Consider the following 22401-nt stretch of genomic DNA (forward strand, 5'->3'; position numbering starts at 1 on the left):
TCTTGAACTCAGTCAGGCTTGGGGCTGTGACCAATTCTCTGGGGACCCTGTTCCAGTGCCTAACCACCCTCTGGGTGAAGAACCTTCTCTTAATATACAACCTAAACCTCCCTTGGCACAACTTCAAGCCATTCCCTCAGGTCCTGTCACTGGTCACCACAGAGGAGAGAGCAGTATCTGCTCCTCCTCCTCACAAGGAAGTTGTAGACTGTGATGAGATCCCCCTCAGTCTTCTTCAGGCTGAAGAAACCAAGTGACTTCAGCTGCTCTTTATGCGTCTTCCCCTCAAGGCCCTTCACCATCCTCTTGGCTCTCCATTGGACACTTTGATGTTTTTAAACAAGGTTTATTTGGAGGATAAAAGATAAACTATACATCCTTTTCTCGACAAAAGTGTCCTGTAAATATGCTATTTACAATAGCAATGTAATTTTGTTTAGCAAGATTTGTAAAGGAAATCAGCCTTGTTAATTTGGGCTTTTGGCTTCTGTAAGTTTCCATTAAAAAGAAGGAGGGGCTATACTATGAGTTTTTAAGTGACAAGGAAAATTAGTAAATTTGTAAATGTTGCAAAAATTAGTAAATTTTTAAGTAGGCAAATTAGTACATTTCTATACTTGTCTTTTGGGTAACTTTTCCAGGAAATCTAACTTTTTTTTTTTTAATTAAGAAATAATAGTTGAAAATATATGCGTACATTTATTTAATATTTCTAATTGTTGGGTTTTTTTTTCCTTTTATCTTGCAGCAACACACCTCTTACTTTTTCCTCCAAAGTATGTTATATTAAGTTTCGTGACGCATCAAGTGTTGGTGTGGCCCAGCATCTAACTAACACGGTTTTTATTGACAGAGCTTTGATAGTTGTGCCCTGCGCAGAAGGTTGGTATTTTAGACATTCTTCTGTAATGTTGGTCTTTGTCCTGTCTGCTAATTGTTTTAAGCTTTCTATCTAAAGTGGCAGTGCTCTGTTATTTTATTTTATTTCTGTAAAAAAAAAAAAAGCCTTGAAACAAAATTGAAAATCAAATGAAGAAACCAAATTATATAGATTAAATTGAAATCCAGCATTAGAAAAAAAATAGTTGATTTAAATTAGAATAGTTCAATTTTCCACAGTTATTACATGTTTTGTGTGAAAATAAGGTAAACTGATACTCTTCATTATGGTTTGTATTGGCAATCTTATTCCCACACAAAAAGTTCCCTCTGAAGTCAATGGAGCACTGCAAAGATAAAAAAAATTCCTGGTAGTGTGATAACACTGCAGTTTGGATCTTAATGTGTTGCCCTTGGTGTGATGTTTTGGTTTTGTTTTTTTTTTTAAGATAGTAATTATTTTGCAATTTTTTAGACCAAATTCCAATTTTGTCTTGTAGACGTTATATATGCATTTAACTATTTTAGATTAATCTAATCTTATGTATTTTGCATTTGTGATGATAATTGCTGTTTGAATATAAATATTTACTTTCAAATTTAATTAAAAATGTTTCAATTTTTCTTTCTTGTTACTGTGGAAAATATTACTTTGTGTGCAATAAAAAGGCATTCTTATGCATACTGGTACTCTTCTTTGTTTTTAGATATCTTTAAAAATGCAATCAAATGTACAGAATGCTTCTAGTGTAAAATATTTTTATAACTCTTAGTAAAATAAAGTGCTTGGTGAATGTGAAATTTACAAGTGCTTCTTTAACTAGCTTTGAGGTCCTGCTTTTACATGTGTTGAATACAAAATAGTTCTTATTTTTAGTATACTATTCCAGATTTAAATGCAGTTCTATGAAGCATGACTCTACTTACTGTAGGCAGATCACTGGAGTTAGGCAGAGCCCCATTGACTTAATTGTGATAATTGTGGGAATTGAACATTTGCCCATTTGCATCTGGGTTGCTTCTTTGGAGTGGAGTATTCCAGTTGATGGAGTAAAGATAACGTCACATGATATCTGTTTTTCCATGAAGAAAAGTATTTAGAAAGATTGATCCATAAACTGCAGCAAATTCAGAAATATCTGCTATTAACAGGACTTATAACTTCAATAGTCAGGTTTTGGTTCAAAAAATACTGTTGACTTTTTTGAGTTTGTTAACAGTGGTCCCAGAGTGCCATTTTTTGGCATGTTTGCCGCATCATGATCTAGATAGTATGAGATTAGTGCTGCTGCAATGATGGTCTGGGGTTTTCCTAGCAAACTCTGACAAGTTTTAAAAATTTCATAGACTCTTAGATGTTCTACAGTATACTGTCTATTCTTGTAGCCTTGTTAACATGGGCATATTGACAAGTCTTTGTGAAGTCTAGATTTTTAGTTGCTTTTATGGTTTGGGGGATTTTGGGTTTTATTTTTGGAACTTGTTCTTAAACCACAAAGAGGATATTGCTGTATCCACTTGAAGCTTTGTAGAGGCTTTGGGTAGGCAAAATATATCAGAACAGCATCCTTATTGAAAAATTGCCCTTAAGTAATAGACTTCAAATTCTTCTAAGTAATAGACTTCAAATTCTTCAGAATGTTAACACCGGTTCAGTACTACCAGAGAGGAAAGATTGCTAGCTAATGAATGAACAACACTTCCTGGTATTTTTCTTAAGATCACTGCATGATGTAATATGACAACAGGCAGGTAGAGCTATGTTTTCTTGTGTCTCTTGATGGCAGACAATGAGGGGAAGGAGAATAAAATCAAAGTTCTGAGAAATCTTGTTCCAACCCTGTTTGTAGCTGACTTATTAGGCATTTATCAGAAAATGTGTTACAGAAAAACTGTCACTGTTCCAGACCATTCTGGACCCCACAGAGATTTATATATAATTAGGTGAACAAGTGATTGGCTTGTGAGGTCAGTTTCTATTTTCAAATCAGAATACTGTTTCCACATAACTTTCTAACAGAATAACTAATTTTAATTTGCAAATATGTGAATTCATATAGGTTTAACTTTCTGAGACCATAGTGCAACATTTTTTATTCATTATGTATAATTGTTAACAGAATCAGTGGAGTGTACAATGGGCTTTAAAAATAACAATGGCTATATTCTACTAAAAGGTTAAATTATGTTGGTAGACAACAGTGCCAGCAATAAAATGTTTCATGTGCTGAATCAAACATATAGAAGGGGTAAAATGAAACCCTGGAAACTTGATTTTAGAAAACAGAATAAAATCTGAAATTTGTAGTGTATTTAAACAGTGGTAAATGAAGAGTATGAGGAAGGAATCACTAAACAATGAAAACTGTTAATTTTGTGACATTTAATAAGCAATTTAACAAAAATATAATTGTAAATTAATTAACATTATCAAGTTGTCAAAATATAGCTTTCTTTTGTGCATATCATTAGTTTTTTCTTTAAACATTATAGATTGAGAACACAAAAGTTGAAAGATAAACAAAGATACCACCCTAATAATTCTATGTCCACATTGTCTAGTAGATGGATTTTGACTATTAATTTGGTTTTGTATGTTTTCTCTGTGTGATATTTGTGCATTATTAGATGACTAGACTGGCCAAGGCAGACCTGTTACACTTGCCTGAATTAGGCATTGTTTGCCATGCCACTAAACCTGCCGCCAAGTGAAATCTTCATGGGGGAAATGACATTGAAGTCTGGCCTGCTGAAGATGGACGCCCTGTCTCTGTTTTCATTTTATTTTGCTTTCCTTTCTTTGTTTCTTTTATTTTCACTTTTTAATTTTTTCCTTTTAGTTTTGTTTTGTTAAATCCCTTACCCTTGTACTTGTGAACTCATAATTCAGCTCTGAAAAAAATTATGCTTTGTAAAGGGTTCATAGCGTTTCATTTTGAAGTTGACCTGAAGCTACTTGTGGATGGTATACAGAGAATTTAGGATATGTTTAAGTTTTATGCTGTGAATTATGGATACGTTTTTTTTTTAATACATTTGAGCATCTAAATTCAACAGATGAACACATTGTGTCAGACTGGAATAGTGAAAACTATATATATACATTTTAGCATGCAGTCTTTCATATGTTATGCTTTGTGAGCTTATCTTGAAAGAAAAGTTAAAACTTTCTGGACAAATTAACTTTACAAAGTAAAATCGTTATTTTTCTCTGCTATTTTTCCTTTTCAGAGTACTTTTAAGCTGCATGATCTGTTTAAAAGAAGGCTTTCTATTTATATCTAATAAGAAGGGTTTAAAATAATTATTTCTGATAAGCTTTCATGAGTATTGAATGTCATGAAATATTTGTTTGCTTCTGATGAAACCTTGCTCCAGTGAGGTCAGTGGCAGTAAGATTTCATCCTTTTGATTTTGTAATTTTTAGAAAAAACTGTTTACCACTCATAAGTACAAATGCAGCCTGAGATTTCTGTTGGAATGTGTTGTGAGACACATTGTCTTTCAACACTGTTATTCATGGGAAGACTGAAAAGTTTTGTGTGCATGTACGTGTGTATGTGTGTATTGCACTTTTACATGCTCCAGTGGTCATTATTTCCAAGAAGAGGTTAAAAACAAAGTATCATCTCACAGTCTCAGAAGCCCTGGCAGTTCATGCTGAAGTGATTGAGAAAGTTCTTATCCCTAAATGATGTTTGTTCTTGTGAAACAGAAGCCCTAAAACAGAAGTGCTGGACCAGATAATGTGTCTAGTCCTCAAGCATTACTCTTCCCAGCCAGCTGCATTGGGACCAATTGGCTTGATTCTCATAATGCACCAAGCTGAGAACTGTAGCTGGGAAGAGCTTTGTGACCTCTGTTGGATTTAGCTATGCCAGTTGAGGTTATTACAAGTAGTTGTAATCTCTTTAATCTCTGCTGCTAAATCCAATAAGAATAATGAACTGAATCACACAGAAATTATTTTATTTGTAAGTGTGCATTTTCCATTTATTTAAAATAGAAAAATAACAATTCCTTTAATTTTTTTTCCAAGTAAATGTAGAAAGTATTTTAAAAAGAAATGTACTTAGTTATTTTTGAAGCTGTTTTGGGGTGATGGGAGGATTAACCATGTAGTTTCAGTATAAAGAGTAAGAAATTAATTTCTGAGCACATGGGCAGTGATAAAAATACTGTGATTAGTACCTGCTTAACACAGATATTTCTGTTCAGCATTTAACAAAATGGATTCTGGTACAGACTAGGTTGACTAGGGCTCTTAAGCGACTAGGGCTCTTAAGCACTTACTTAGGAAAACTGTACATTTCTGAAGAAGCATAAGGTATCTATAGTTAATACAGAGCTAATCTACATTTGCTTCCAGATTCCTTTGCAAAGTGAAGAATAAATAAATAAATATTCATATAATCTAATTTACTAAACACTCATGCATTCAAATAAATATTTCTAAGGATGCGTTATAGATGTGGCAAATTTATTTTGCTTGTTTCCCTTATTAGAAAATAAATGAAAATAAATATATTTGTCCCATTTCCATTCAGCTTTTAAATTCCATGAGTTTAAAAACCAAAACAGTTATTCTTAAAGTGTCCTAATTTGTTATGTCATTACTGACATATTTTGTTGTATTTTTGTGGGCTTCTATCCCTTTTTAAAATAAATTAATGGAGGCTGTAACTTCTGAGGTTATTTAGCCTTACATATCAATTTGTTTTTCAAAACTGTCTAAAAACCAGGGAAATAAATTTGCAATATATTTCAGGATTTTTTTTTTTTTTTTTTACCCTCAACAGTTTATTTTCTATAAAATTGTTTAAAAGTTTAACCTGATCTTAAAAGCTTAAAACCTAGAAAGGGATATCTTTTCAAAAGACAGTACCTGAAAATACAATCAAATTTTCAGGGTTCTGTCTGTAGAGGAAGACCTTTCTTCATTCTTGAAAAAAATAAATTAACAGATCTTTGTGGCATGGACCTGATCAAATAGATTTTGTATTTAACATTAAACATTATGTTATTGAGGGACCAAAGTATTCTGGAAATAATGCTGCTAACTTTATAGTTTATAAGTGTATGTAATTCATTTTTTTTTAACTATAATAGTTTATTTAACTGAAATGGTTCAATTGATTCCTTAAGTAATGTTTGAGCAAATTAATAATTGCAATTATTTCAGTAAGGTGAACCATATGCTTAAAGTTTAGAATTGTATTTAAGTACATTTCTGAACTTGACTCCCTGTTAGTTTAGTCATAGCCATATGCATAACTCATTTCCTATCTAAAAAGGATAAATGTCTTAAGCATCTCTTAAGTTTATCTGGTTAAGTGTGTATTGAATTGGCTGTATTTAAGTGCATACTTAAATTAGGCATATGCTTATGTATATTATTCACCAAGGATCTAAATTACAGTGCAGATGTACCACTTTAGGAGTCATTAAATTTACTTGAGCCGTGTCTGTTGATCCTGTAGAAACTTCTATGAGTATCCAGTTAATTGCAAGATGCTGGCTCAGCAATCATTTGAAAATGCTTAAGTTTTTTATATTTTTTTCAGAAGAACTGGTATATAATTGTATGCCTAATTTGCACACACAGTTGTTGGAACTGTATATTTGGAAGCCTGTAAGCTACATAGTAGGCAGGATGTGAGGCAAGGTACCTGATTCTCATGAGCAGTCTGGCAAATCAAGTACACCTCTCATTGCATGCCTGACTTCAAAATGAGACCTGTTAAGTGTGCTCAGCATTGTGATGATGACTCAGATTTATGCATGCTTTTCTAAAAGCCCTGGAAGACATAATAGCACAGTTAATTCTTAATTGTTAATAATTTTCCTATTTTTCTTCTTTAGATAGCAAAATAAAGTGGTTTGTTACATGTTAAGGAGCAAGTTGCCTCAAAACTTAAATAAAATAACTCTAAATAGAAGGTGTGAGAAAAGAGTACTGTTATTTTATCTTTTCTAATCCACTCATCCTATATATAAATTAATTTTCATTTATATTTGTTTTGTCCTTTCTATCTCCAACTCTAACTGAGTCCTTGCTGCAGATATGTAGAACAGGTTTGCAACTTTTGTCTTTTTATTTTTTTAAGTAGCATGATTCCTGTGGAGTTTATTTTCACAAATATAACTAAAATTGCACAGTGTTTTGAAAATAATATAATAATTTGGGTTTTGAGAACAATATTTATAATAATTTTAAAATTCTGAAGTTAAGGGCTTTATAGTTAAAACACATTAAGTTTGAACCAAAGCAGTAAAAGCCACTGGCACAGTATTTGTATATACCTTAACTTTTAAAACAATGTTTAAATAAAGGCATTTACATTATTAAAGTGCATGGGATAATATCAAAGGGCTCAGATGGGTAGCATATATACAGTTATTCCAGTAATTTTTGATAAATCATAGATAATGAATCTAATTAGCACTTTTTTCTTTATTTTTTCAGTTCAGTGTTTAATATTTGTACCAGTTTAAATGCCTTTGCATTTCAAATTTAAAACATATGTTTCATTAAATTTGTAATTAACTATTGCATCTTTTGATTTTTGAAGATTTTTATTATTTATTTAGCAGTCTAATTGTAACTAACTTTGAATGAAACCTGTTTTGCATGATGGGGAAAATACAATATGGTTGAAATAGTAGGAAATATAGGAAAATATAGCTTGCTTAGCTGATCAGTTATGATTCTCTTCAATTTCAGTAAATTTAAAGCTAATTTATCAAAATTGTAGATGAACTGAGGTGACCTAGAATGTAAGACAGTACAAATATGAATTTTTCAGCCCTCCCTCCACTCCCAACTTCATTTGTAGTATGTCTTGTGTGGAGTCACAGTAGGGGTTTTTTATTTTTATTTATTTTTACATCAAAAGTAGGTAACACCAGAGGGTGAAAAAGCTCATGAATTTCAGTTAACACATACTTTGTTTCTTTCTTTTTTAAACTGATTTGGTTATTTACCATTTCTGGGGATTAAACTTTAAAAAAATGTTCTTCTTTTCTGTATCTGATGTTCTGTGTGCTATTAGTGATGCAGCCAACACGAACGGTTGTCATGTGTAAAACAGCTTTCGATCACCGTGAAAACACCGCCCCAGGAAAGCGTCCATGCTTGATATCGTTTGGTTCATGAACATTAAGTTTCCAGTACAGGTGACCCATAGCTCCAAGTGTTAAATAATTGTGTACATTATTCAGTTTTTAAAATAATAATCCATTAATGACATTGCTAGTCTTTGAAGTTCTGCTCACTTTTGTTTTTCCTAGTAGATGCAGGGTAAAAGGAAATACATAAGTTCATATCTCTTTCTTTGTAAGGATCTGGTAAATAGATTCATTCTTATTTATTACTTTTTTAAATGCAAGGGTAATTGTAAAATCATAGAAAGAGTAACATCTGTGTAGTGATCCAACTCTGTGTAATGCTTTCCTTTGCTTCTTCAGGTAAAATCCCAGATGAAGCCAAAGCCCTTTCTCTATTGGCACCTGCTCCTACTCTGACAAGCATGATACCCGGTGCAGGGTTGCTTCCTATACCTACACCAACCCCTTTAGCTACAGTAAGTAAAATTCAGTCTCTATTTGATTTCTGGTTTTCCTTTATACTCAGTAGCCTTTCTGTGTTCAGAGAACAAGAACTATCTGATCTGTGGATGTTGTCTTCTCATATGCTAAATCAGTGAGGATTTAGCTGTGGTGCCAAGAGGGTAGATCACAAGATGTCCATGCACTACCTTTCCTGTGTGTTTCTTTCAGATTATTGGTTTGCAAAATAGTGGGTAAATACTGGGTTGGGTTGTGTTCATTTTAGTTGTTTTCCCTTCACTATACCCATTAATTTGATCCACTAGCAATGCTATCCACCTCCTAATAAATTATTAAAAGATCATAGTTAAATGGAAAGAGTTCTTCATAATATTAAAATGCTGGAATAGGATGTTTTTGCAATAGGATACTTTGACCCTGGTGGAAGCTCAGGTGAGCCTGACTGGAAATGAGTGGAAAGAAACATTCCATTGTGACTGGCCCAGAGGCCCTGTGCATTTTGGGCATAGACTTCCTCCAAAGTGAGTATTTCAAAGACCCAGAGGGACTCAGGTGGGCATTTGGAATAGCTGCTGTGGAGACAGGGCGTTAAGCCATTTCACACCTTGCCTGGACTATCAGAGAACCCATCCACAGTAAGCCTTCTGAAGGGGGAAGAGCGACGAGTACCAATTGCCACCATGACAGAGCACCACCAGCAGTAGCGGACAACTCAAGATGCTGTGATTCCCATCCACAAGATGATCCGAGAGCTGGAGAGCCAAGGGGTAGTCAGCAAGGCCTACTCACCCTTCAACAGTCCCATTTGGCCTGTACACAAACCTGAAGGAGAATGGAGATTGACTGTGAACTATCGTGCCTTGAATGAAGTGACTCCACCATTGAACGCTGCTGTGCCAGACATGTTAGAGCTCCAGTATGAGCTGGAGTCCAAGGCAGTGAAGTGGTACGCCACTATTGACATTGACAATGTGTTTTTCTCCATCTCTGGCAGCAGAATGCAGGCCTCAGTTTGCCTTCACCTGGAGGGCCATGCAATACACCTGGAACCAACTGTCTTAGGAGTGGAAGCACAGTCTAACCATCTGCCATGGGCTGATCCAGACTGCACTAGAAAAGGGTGAGGCTCCAGAACATCTGCAGTACATTGATGACATCATTGTGTGGAGGAACATGGCAGCAGAGGTGTTTGAGAAAGGAGAGAAAATCATCCGGATTCTCCTGAAAGCTGGTTTTGCCATCAAGAAGAGCGAAGTCAAGGGACCTGCTGAAGACATCCAGATGGACGGCATCAGATTCCCACCAATGTCATCAATAAGATCATAGCAATGTCTCCACTGCCCAACAAGAAGGAAATGCAAGCTTTTTAGGTGCCATAGGCTTTTGGAGAATGCATATTCCTGAGTACAGCCAGACTGTGAGCCCTCTCTACCTAGTCACCTGCAAAAAGAACAATTTCCACTGGGGCCCTGGATGGCAACAAGCCTTTGCCCAGACCAAGCAAGAAATTGCTCATGCAGTAGCCCTTGGCCCAGTCAGGAAAGGACCAGAAGTGAAGAATGTGCTCTATTCCACAGCTGGGAGCCATGGTTTTTCCTGGAGCCTTTGGCAGAAGGTGCCTAGTGAGACTTGGAGTTGACCACTGGGATTCTGGAGCCGAGGTTACAGAGGGTCTGAAGCCAACTACATTCCCACAGAGAAGGAAATCTTGGCCACCTATGAAGGAGTCCAAGCTGCCTCAGAGGTAATAGGCACTGAAGTACAACTCCTCCTACCACCCTGACTACTGGTGCTGGGATGGATGTTCAAAGCAAAGGTTCCCTCTACTCACCACGCCACCAATGCCACATTGAGCAAGTGGATTGCTCTCATCACACAGTGCACCCGTATTGGAAAACTGAAGCGCCCTGGGATCTTGAAAATAATTACAAATTGACCTGAAGGTGAAAACTTTGGTCTCACTGATGAAGAGGAGCAAGAACAAGTGACACGTGCTGAGGAAGCTCCACCATACAACCAACTGCCAGCAGAAGAAACATGCTACGCTCTTTTCACTGACATTCCTGTCATGTTGTAGGGATGAAACAAAGGTGGAAAGCAACTGTATGGAGCCCCACACGACAGGTTGAAGAAGTTACTGAAGGAGAAGGTGGATTGAGCCAACTTGCCGGACTCAAAGCCATTCAGCTCAGGGGGGCTTTTGGGATTGCTGTAGAGACAGAAGACATTAGCCAATTGAACACCTTGCCTGGTCTCTCAGAGGACCCTACTGTGGTAAGACTCCTGAGCATTGGGGCAACACAGCAGAGGAATTTTTTGAGAAAGGGGAGAAAATAATCCAAATCCTCCTGAAGTCCCATTTTGCCATAAAGCACAGTAAGGTCAAGGGGCCTGCCAAGGAAATTAGATTCCTGGGGGTAAAATGGGAAGACAGGCGCAGACAGATTCCAACTGAGGTGATCAATAAGATAGCTGCTATGTCTCCACCGACCAGCAAGAAGGAAATGTAGGCTTTCCTAGGCATCGTGAGTTCTTGGAGGATGCATGTCCCAGAGTTCAACAAGATTTTAAGCCCTCTCTACCTTGTGACATGAAAGAAAAATTATTTCAAGTGGGACCCTGAACAACAGTAAGCCTTTGAACAAACTGAATAGGAGATTCCTCATGCAGTGGTCTTTGGGCCAATCAGGACAGGACAGGATGTGAAAAATGATCTCTACACTGCAGTCAGGGAGAATGGTCCTTCCTGAAGCCTCTGGCAGAATGTACCTGGAGAGACTTGAAGATGATCTCTCAGGTTCTGGAGTCAGGGATTCAAAGGATCTGAGCCCAGCTACACCCCAATTGAAAAATAGGTTCTTGTAGCCTATCAAGGGGTTCAAGCTGCCTCAGAAGTGATTGGCACCAAAGCACAGCTTCTTCTGGCACCTCAGCTACCAGTGCTAGGATGTTTAAAGGGAAAGTCCCTGCAAAACATCATGCCACTTATACGACGTGGAGTAAATGTATTGTTCTCATACCACAGCAAGCTTGTCTAGGAAATCTGAATTGCCCTGGGATCTTGGAAGTCATCATGAACTGTCCTACATGTGAGAATTTTGGGTTATCATCTGAAGGGGAAGAAGAGCAGATGACATATGCAGAGGAGGCACCACCATATAACCAACTACTGGAGAGTGAGAGATTTTACTCTCTCTTCACTGATGGATCTTGCCATATCATAGGGACCAGTAGGAAATGGAAAGCAGCTGTATGGAGCCCTACGCAGTGAATCACGGAAGCTACCGAGGTGGATGGAGTCACATTGCAGAGCTGAAAGCTGTCCAGTTGGCTTTGGACATTGGTAAATGAGAGAAGTGTCCAACACTCTGCACTGACTTGTGGATGGTAGCAAATACTTTATGGGGGTGGCTGGAAAGATGGAAAAAGGCCAACTGGCAGCACAGAGGGAAACCCCTTTGTCTGGCAGAGTGTGGCAAGATATTGCTACCCAGGTGACCATGAAAGTCTGTCATGTGGATGCACATGCACCTAAGAGTCAGACTCATGAGGAGCACCACAACAATGAACAGGTGTATCAGGCTGCCAAAATCAAGGTGTCACAGGTAGATCTGGACTGGCAACATAAGAGTGAGTTATTTCTAGCTCGGTGGGTCCATGATGCCTCATGTCATCAGAGAAGAGATGCAACGTACAGGTGGGCTTGTGACTGAGGGGTGGGCTTAAACACAGACACTATATCCCAGGTTATCCATGATTGTGAAACATGTGCTGTGATCAATCAGGCCAAGCCGGTAAAGGCCCTGTGGTATTGAGGGCGATGGTCTAAATAGAAGTATGGTGAGGCCTGGCAGATCAATTACATCACACTGCTGCAAACCCACCAAGGCAAGAGTTACATGCTTACAGTGGTAGAAGCAACCACTGGATGGCTGGAGACAACCCCATGTCTCACGCCACTGCCCAGAACATTTTTTTGGGCTTTGAAAAGCAAGTCCTGTGGTGACATGGCACCCCTGAAAGAATTGAGGAAGACAATGTGACTCATTTCACAAATAGCCATATAAACATCTGGGCTAGACAACACAATATTGAGTGGGTGTATTATATACCCTGTCATGCACCAGCCACTGGGAACATCAAATGATATAATGGACTGATAAAAACAACATTGAAGGCACTGGGTTGTTGAACTTTCAAACAGTGGGATCTGCACCTAGCAAAGGCTATGTGGCTAGTCAACACCAGATGTTCCACTAACTGAGCTGGTCCTTCATAATCAGGATCCCTGCATACAGCAGGTTGAGATAAAGTCCCCGTGGTGCATATGAGAGGTATGCAAGGAAAGACAGTTTGGATTAATCCTGCCTTAAGGAAAGGCAAACCCATCCATGGGATTATTTTTGCTCAAGGACCTGGTTACACTTGGTGGGCAATGCAGAGGGATGGGGAAACACATTGTATACCTCAGGGGGATTTGACTTTGGGTGAGAACAGCCTGTAATGTTGAATTGCATATGTAACACTGGTTGCTGAATGTCACTGTCACTGGATGTCGTAACTACCACGGACAATGAGAACAGACTGCTCCAGTTATATCAGTCATGGATCAAATGAATTAAATCCATATCCTGGAGGATAGTCAGTGGCTACTAAAATAATAATTGTATTTGTAAATATTTATATGTATTTTTGTGTACAGGTGAAAGGTATTCATTTGGGCAGGAGTAGATGATATGAAATAACTGGGTAATGTCCTGGGTAACCCAAAATGTTATTGTATTAAACATCTATCTGTGCCCAAAATTGTTACTGTCTCTTTAAGACCTGGCAGCTGAAAAATGGAATGGTAGGGCAGGGGCTGGAGGGTGCCCCAGGATTTTTAGAAGTCAGAGCACTCAGGCAGAGCTCTCTTTTGTCTCTTGCCTCTTGGCTTTTGCCATAGAACTGAGGCAGCATGGGTGGAGGCTCCCCTTTGGGTTTCTTTTGGTCTTTTTTCTTTGAGAGGGTGCTTCGGGTGGTTTTTTTTTTTTTATTCAAAAGGCTGTGTTTTGCAGTCCTGGACTGCCTCAAGGTAAATTCTGCGAGTGCCTGACTACAGCTGCAGCATCACACTGAGAAGAACATAACAGCCCTGCTCCATATGGTTGCCCCAGCACACCAGCAGTGCCTGGTCAAAATGGGAAGGCACGGAGTCTGAGTTACCCCAGCTGACTGCTTGCCATCTTCTGCCAAGAAGGCAACAAAGTTCCTCCACAAGTTCTAGACATTGACTGAACTCCAGCCACTGGAGTGTGCAAGCTGCTTTTTGCCAATGGAGCTGCCACTACTGGTGGAGACATAGAGGGGATGGGCTACTGCCATCTTTGTCTCTCCACATGCGCTCATCTGCAGAGGGCATCATCTTGGGAGAGGGGTGGTGTTACTACTCCATTTTGAGTTTCTCTTTGTTCCTGGGCAGTCTGTGAGATTTCAGCAAGTTTGTAACTAGTGACTACCACTGTTATTTTCTGCCTGTTGCTATTTTGGTTTTTTTTAGTAAACTGTTATTTTTTTCACTTGTATCTACTCATATTCTTTTCCTATTGGTGGAAAGGGATTGGCTAAAACACTTAAGAGGAGGTAACTCATTTTGAAGTGTCCGCCTCTTAAATTGTCCTAAATCAAGACATTGTACTTAAATGATTCCTCATCTGTCTTCATGACCAGAAACATTATTCCCACTCTCATATTCTTAGCTGATACTGATCATCATCCTAAAAGAAATTCCTTCCTTCCTTCCTTCCTTCCTTCCTTCCTTCCTTCCTTCCTTCCTTCCTTCCTTCCTTCCTTCCTTCCTCCCTCCCTCCCTCCCTCCCTCCCTCCCTCCCTCCCTCCGTCCCACAGAGGTTACCATCCATTTTAAAGGTTGTGGTTCAAGAGCTGTTTTAAAGTGTGCAACTTATATAATGGAACAGTGTATCCAATGTTGCCAGTTTGAGGTTTAAGCTACTTCTGTTTATGGTTCATAACTGTCATTGTATGAGAGACATTGGATGACTTTGAAGATAATTTTTAGTTCACAAGAATGTTGGTGTTTTTTTGTCTTAAAATATGTGGAGTAATAGTTTAGGTATTTCATTAAAAAACTGTGCTTATTCAAGTTTCCACTGCATAATTGTTGGTAATGAACCCTAAATAATCATGGAATAATTTAAGTTAGAAAAGACCTATAAGATCATCAAGCTCAACTGTAATCCTAACACTGCCAAGTCCACCACTAAACCTTGTTCCCAAGTGCCATCTTTACACCTCTTTTAAATAGATCCACAGATGGTGACTCAACTGCTTCCCTGGGCAGCCTGTTCCATTGTTTGACAAGTATTTGGTGAAGAAATGTTTTGTCATATCCAATCTAAACCTCCCCTGGTACAACTTGAGGCCATTTCCTCTCATCCTATCACTTGTTACTTGAGAGAAATGACTGACACCCACTTCACTACAACCTCCCTTCAGGTAGTTGTAGAGAGTGATAAGGGCTCCCCTGATTCTCCTTTTTTCCAGGCTAAATAAACCCAGTTCCTTCAGCTGCTCCTCATAAAGACTTGTGCTCCAGCCCCTTCACCATCTCTGTTGCTCTTCTTTGGATGTACTCCAGCATCTTGTCATGAGGGTCCCAAACCTGAACACAGTATTAGAGGTGTGACCTCACCAGTGCCGAGTACAGGGGAAGAATCACTTCCTAGTCCTGCTGGTCACACTATTGCTGATACAAGCTGAGATGCCATTGGCTTTCTTGTCCACCTGGGCATAGGCTGGCTCATGTTCAGCCAGCTGTTGACCAACATCCCCAGGTCCTTTTTTGCCAGACAGCTTTTCAGCTACCCTTCCTCAAGGCAGTAGTGTTTCATGGGGCTCTCGTGGCCCAAGTGCAGTACTCAGCACTTCACCTTGATGAATCTCATACAGTTGGCCTTGGCCCATCAATCCAGCCTATCCATATCACTCTGTAGTACATTCCTACCCTCCAGCAGATCAACACTCCCACCCATCTTGGTGGCATCAAATTTACTAAGGATGCACTTGATCCCCTCATCCAAATAATTGAGGAAGATTGATATATTAAACAGGACTGGTTTAATAGTGGTGTTTAGAGACATTTGTTTCTAAACCAGCCATCTGTAATGGTTTTGCAAAACCATGACACCATCTAAGGTAAATTCGCTTTGGTTTTAATATACATATTTAATAAATATCCTAGTTTAGGGCAAATTTGGGAGAAAACCTCTGGAAGGAGCCCCCGGAACTCAAACCCCCACGGCCCCTCCCCCCCACCTGGTTTGGGAAGAATTTCCTCAGATAGAAGTGGAAAAGAACCTGTTTATTTAACAGACAAAACACTCCCCAGCACCAAAAAATGAACAACACCAGATGACAAAAGAATTCTTTCACCACTCTGAGGAGATGACAAATCCAGAGAGTCTCTCGCCCAGGTCTGGGCACTGGGTATTGGTCTCCAGCACTGGGGATGGCTGCTGCAGATCACAAAATGCAGGCTCTCAGTGTTTCTTGGTGTTTACAAGGTCCCAGTCCGGAGCAGGTTGGGATGATATTCAGGAAAGGGAAAGGGAAAAAAAACAGTCCAGGGAAAAAATTGGACTGCTTAGCTAAACTAACTAACAAGCAAAGGCAAAAGCAGGAGCAAGAGCAAGAAAAGCAAAGCCAGCAAAAGCAAGCAAGCAAAAGCAAAGCCAGCCAGCCAGCACTAGCCTCTTCTAGACAACAGACCATGGGGGGAGGTGAGCTGGCTGATAACAAGGCAAAACAAACCTTCACTTTCAGAGTCAGTTCTGAAAGCACAGAACATAATATCAAACATAAACAGAACACACGATTGGGGATACAAACACCATAACGTCACCCTAGGACAACAAATTATCTGTGAATTTTAGAATACTAAAGAGAAAGTCAAGCTGAATAACTTTAATGGGTTGACCTTGGCTGGACACCAGGTGCCCACCATGCTACTCTACCACTCCCCAGCTGGACAGGGGAGAGAAAATAAAAACTCGTAGGTTGAGATAAGGCAGTTTACTAAAGCAAAAGCGAAAGTTTGCATATGAACAAGCAAAGAGAAAAAAAAGTTTATTCTCAACTTCCCATCAGTGAGCGATATTCAGCTGCTTCCCAGAAAGCAGGGCTCCAGCATGTGTAGTGGTTACTCTGGAAGGCAAACATTGTAAATAATGAATGCACCCCCTTCCTTCTCCTTTTCTTAGCTTTATATCTGAGCTGGCATCATATGGTATGGAATATCCTTTTGGTTAATTTGGGTCAGCTAGCTTGGTTGTGTCCTCTCACAAGATCTTGCCCACTCCCAGCCCCTTAATGGGGGGAATGCTGAGAGACAGTGTTGATGCTGTGCCAGTGCTGCTCAGCAGTAGCCAAAACACTGGTGTGTTATCAACACCTTTCTAGCTACCAATGCAAAGCACAACACTCTGAGAGCTGCTATGGGAACATGAACTCCAGCTCGGCCACACCCAGTACAATAATCCTCTGTTTAATAATAAAAGGATGATTTCAAATAAAGAGAGTAGTTTTGTTACATAAAAAATTACTGGTGGTTAGAAACTTCATTTGCTGGAAAGGAAGTTGATTTTTGGATGAAGAAAAAATTCAAACCAGGAACTCAGCAGACCAATTTAGTAATCATATTAAAGTGACTTTTTAAAATAACATTCTCCAGGAGAAATTTCAATTCCCAATTCTGGGACCTTACAGTTTAAAGTCTTACCTATATTAATTAGGTTTATTTTTACAGAAATGCACAAGGAGGGCAAATATTAAAAGGTGAAGTGTGTCCTTCCTGTGCTTGGTTGCAAAGCATATCCCATTTTCATATTTTCCAGCTTGGTGTTTCACTTGGTACTTTGGGGGCTATACCAGCAGCAGCATTGGACCCTAACATTACAACACTGGGAGAAATACCACAGCCACCAATTATGGGGAATGTGGACCCATCCAAGATTGATGAAATTAGAAGAACAGTCTATGTTGGAAATTTGAATTCACAGGTAGCTTTTTTTGTTTTTGTTGGTAATAATAATGGAAGATACAGAATTGTTAATTTGTGAATTACAATCTTACCTTTTAAGAGTTTTCATTAGTTGATGCCAATAGAAGTTTACTAGAGATATTTCAAATTCTTGAATGCTCTTTTGCCAATCAGATCAGACTGTTGGAATTCATTCTAGCAGGAAAACAGAGAAATCACACTCTAACTGCATTCAAGAAACATTTATGATTGTGGGTGTTGATCAAATGTCCAGCTGGATTATATTATCTGAACAATGCCTCAGAATTTGTGAGAGCATGGTAGCTGTCCCCCACAACACTCTGCAGTTGCTTAAGTATAGTAAGAAGAAATTATTTGTCCCAGTAGAAGTTGAAAAATTAGCATAAATATATTTGAGTTGCTCTGACAGGAAAGTTGAGTCTGTCAGAAATTTCTTTTTCAGCAATTGATTGAATTGATTGAAAAACAATTTGATTTTGACTGATGGAAATATAAGTATTTGATTTTTGTGGTTTTTGACAGCCAAAGTAGCTACTAGAGTATAAAACTATTATTGATCACTATAAAATAAAACAAGCTTGAAACAAGTAGAAAAACAGTTAAAAGTGAAGTCTTGTAATACTGCTTGGATTTTTTTTTAGTTGATCAGAATTCACAACCATTATCTTGAACATAGATGTATCATCAGTTATTTCAATTAAGTTGTCTGAAAACTACAAAATCCTGTACAAGTGCTTTTTTTAACCTAGATGTAGGACTTCAGGGCTCATGGTTGCACTATTTTAACTTGTAATATATTTTTTAGATTAATGGAAGAAAAAAAAACCCTTTCTCTCTTAAAGTATGACATCACCAAATTCATGTCACCTGTGTAATGATGATGAGATGTATTTCCAAATCTGTAGCTGTTAGATTATCTGATATGTTGAATAAGTGGTTTTTATTATATATTTTACTTCAGCTGATCTCTTTGACTCTTTCTAGACTACAACAGCAGATCAGCTGCTTGAATTTTTTAAGCAAGTTGGGGAAGTCAAATTTGTGCGAATGGCAGGTGATGAGACGCAACCAACACGATTTGCTTTTGTGGAATTTGCAGACCAAAATTCTGTACCTCGAGCTCTTGCCTTTAATGGAGTTATGTTTGGAGACAGGCCATTGAAGTAAGAAATTAATTATCCATATGAATACTGAATGAGAGATGTCTTAGTATCCTTATACATTTATGACTCATGCAGGAAACTGCTGTGATTAATATTTTATGTTATTCTATTATTTATAATATTAATATATTATCAATGTAAAGATCTATTGTTAGTAAACAAGAATGCTTTTATGAACTCAAATTTCAAGGTTGGATATAACTTTTTTCCAAGAAGAATATGATTGGCATTGAATAAGGTATTTCTACATCCAATCTTGAATTTGTGAAAGCCATAACAGTGAGAGAATCTGCAAAGTCCTTTGTACTAATTAAACTTTATATATGATGTGTATGTAATTAGTAGGTATTAATGTAGAATTTTGATCTGAAATAGATTTATAGACTTGTACTAGGAAAAAATTTAACACAGAAATATTGTGCCGCAATTATTTAAAAGTCATAAGATTTGAAAGCAATAAAACCCAGACATTTAATATACTTAGAAAAGATGAGTGTTAGAGGAAAAATTTATAGTTTTGCTGAACTTTTACGTTTTTAGTCACACATGGAAGTTGAGGTGCTTTCATTTTTTTTTTTCATTTTTCCTTTTCAAGAGTTTGGAAGTTAAAGTTTTTATTTTTGTCTTAATTTAGAATAAATCACTCCAATAATGCAATAGTGAAGCCTCCTGAAATGACACCACAAGCTGCTGCCAAGGAACTGGAAGAAGTGATGAAGAGAGTAAGGGAAGCCCAATCATTCATATCTGCTGCTATTGAGCCAGGTAGATATATTATGTTCATTACCTAACAGACGTGTTCTGTGTTTACATTGACACATGCTTTTAAGAGCACTTTCAAACACAGGAAAAGGGTACTCAGAGGTGATCAACATCTATGTGGGAAAACAAAAGAAAACAATAAAAATTGTTTTCATGCAACAAAGCAGTGGAATGAAGCTGACTTTATTTCATCATGTCTTATTTTCAGATACATGCTCACTGAATGTTTTCAAAAATAAAAAGTCAATACTAAATTAATATTTAATGTTGTTGCTTTTAAAGTTCAAAGTACTTACAAACTTAAGAAATGCTTTATATTTTGTTTTCTCTTCTAGCACCCATTAATACCGTAGTTTCATGATCAGAGTGAGCGAGTGTGCTGCTAAAAGCAGCAATATTATGCTTTTCTTTGGCAGGTTAATTTTATCACTGTGCTATGCTCTTTTTCATCCTGCCTCAAGACTATATGCATCCTCATAGCAAATGGAATCAGAGAATGAATCTGGGATACAACTTAACATATTGTAACAGAATTTTTTTAATTCAGCTTGGTTCCCTGATCCCTGTTAACATTGAAATGCCAGGTCAAGGAGGAAGGTGTCAGTGGCTCAAGTGGTTAAGCAGACACTTCAGTGCTGATTTATGTTGACTTAAAGTGATTACAACACCCCAATGTAAAAAATTTTCAACTTGTTAAACTTGCAGTTGAAATCCTCCCTTTTTTTTTCATCAGCAAGATTTTGTCTTTCTTCTTACACAAAGACACAGACATTAGCTTATGTTGGTTAGATAGCTGTTCTGGTTTGAAAGCAAAACCAGTGAAACACTCCAAGTCAGAAATACAATTTATTAGGAAAAGGAAAAAAAACCCAAAATTCATTCAATAACACAAAAGAAAAACCACTGACAGAGTCAGAATACAACCTGACCCCCTTTTGGTCAGGGTGTTGGTAGCAGTCCAAATTGGAATGGCTGCAGTCCTCCTGGAATGGCAGATGTGGTTCTGTCGGAGCAGTGATCCTGTAGAAGGGTGTAGTCTTCCTCTGAAGGTCCAGTCGAAAGACCCAGCTGTTCCTCTGGGAATCCAGTGGAAAGGCTGAGAGCAGTGGCCCAGAAACTCAGATTATATCCAGGTATGAATGCTTGGCTCCTCCCTCTGGGCAGAGCATCTCACAATGGGATGCTGTAACTTTTATCAGTCATGAAGTGATATTCAATAGGCTATTAACAGCAGATGTCTCCCCAGGGGGAGGATTGGTTTGTGGAAGAGATAAAGGAAACTGCTCAGTTAACAGATGATAACTGCCACACCTCTAACAGGTGGCAAGTAGAATACATCTTGCCTTGCAACCTAGGACAATAGTGGAGGGTCTTGAGGTTTTTTTTTTTTTGGGGGGGGAGGTGGAGTACTTTCTGTCTTTTTTGAGAGTTGCGAGAAAAATAGTTCTAACATTTCCTCAGTGTTAGGCAGCAGAATGACAAACTTTTAGAATCTGAACCAAAGTCTGCAGAAGTCACTGATAAGTTTTCTGTTGAGTTCCTGGCCTTCAGATCAAACTTTTTACTCCCTTCTTCCCATCCCTTCCCCAAAACAGCATTTGAGGAATAGAACTTCAGTATTTGTACAGTGGTTGGAATATTTAAAAGTATAAAATGTACTAATTATTATTTGCACTTTATGCTTGTTTTCAAAACTCTGCCCTCTAAATTTATTCTTCTGAGGTTATTTTAAAAACGTAATTAAATTAAATAATATACCAGAGGAGAACCTGTTGTAATCTTGTGCATTGTGACAGCAACATAAATCCCATTCCTAACAGAGCAGGCTGTTTATAATTATTTGGTTTATGTGTACTGTTGCAGGGTGACTGCACTCAACGAGTATATACAATGACTTTATTGGATGTTTCTCAATGATATTAACAAAGAAGGAAGATGTGCAAAGCATGGGCCCCTTGCACTATATGTGTGATACATTACACTTGTGCCAGATTGTTAGCTGGGATCTTTCAATATTCTGAGCTTACATTGCAGTGTTTTCTTCCTCTCAGAGTCTGGAAAGAGCAGTGAAAGCAAAGGTGGTCGATCTTGTTCCCATTCTCATTCAGAATCCAGGTCTAGCTCAAAATCCAAATCTAGAAGGAAAAGATCTCACTCAAAGCACAGGTAAATATATTTATTATTTTGGACTAAGAATTCATACTGGAGATTTTTTGAGTTGTGGTGGCTACTGAAATTTCTTACTGAGTTGTGAGATAAGTTTCCCTGTAGAGAAAATTAGTAACTTAAACTGACCTAGATAGAGTAACTAGGAAGTTTGTCTCTGAACAAATACTCTTTCCTTCTAAATGCTGCCTGTTTTCTTTATTACTTTCAGGTAAAACACACTAGAAGGTACTTTTTGTGCCATGTAGCATAACCATTTTTATGGTTTAATGGTTCACTTTGTGCCATGTAGCATTATTTCATTTTGTAACCTTTGTCTTTTAAAAAGAAATAATCTCTGTTTTGTGGATGGAACATTTAGTTTACTGTTAATGCCTTAAACAGACAGGCTGGCTGGTTTTGCTAGTAGAAGGTTGCTGCTGTCCTGAACTTCTAAACATTTAGTTAACAAATGCTGTATTTTTATTACTGTACTGTAAATGTAAAGCTGTATTTTTTAAAAGCCAGAAGAAAAAAGGCTTTAAGGGTAGTTTTTCATTCTTCAGATTTTTTTTTGCTTTGCTAATTTCTTAAGTTGTAAAACAGGCTTTGAAATATAGGACAAATAAAATTACTAGATCGTCCATAAAGTTTACCCATTAAGATTTTTTTTTCCATGAATGAGACAGTCTTTCTATGTAAGACTTATAAACACTTCCTGAAATGGTACAATGTCAGGAATGTATTTTGATCATTTACATAATCAATCTAAAGATATTTGACTCCATTAAGTATAAAAAAACCCAACAAAACCTCAGTGTATTT

General features: G+C 37.8%; 1 protein-coding gene across 5 annotated transcripts in view; it reads left to right on the plus strand.

The window, feature by feature from the left end:
• LOC146763087 (uncharacterized) overlaps window positions 1-22401 on the plus strand; it is a 78033-nt gene that overhangs the window by 9859 nt on the left and 45773 nt on the right. For all 5 annotated transcript variants that reach the window (XM_085571089.1, XM_085571090.1, XM_085571092.1 and 2 more), the window contains exons 2-7: window positions 749-882; window positions 8347-8462; window positions 17340-17504; window positions 18491-18669; window positions 19304-19434; window positions 21483-21597. In XM_085571089.1, the coding sequence (XP_085427215.1) occupies window positions 749-882; window positions 8347-8462; window positions 17340-17504; window positions 18491-18669; window positions 19304-19434; window positions 21483-21597 (840 nt within the window). The remainder of the gene's footprint in view (window positions 1-748; window positions 883-8346; window positions 8463-17339; window positions 17505-18490; window positions 18670-19303; window positions 19435-21482; window positions 21598-22401) is intronic.

This window comes from Lonchura striata, chromosome W (assembly GCF_050655825.1).
Source record: "Lonchura striata isolate lonStrDom1 chromosome W, ASM5065582v1, whole genome shotgun sequence".
NCBI lineage: Eukaryota > Metazoa > Chordata > Aves > Passeriformes > Estrildidae > Lonchura > Lonchura striata.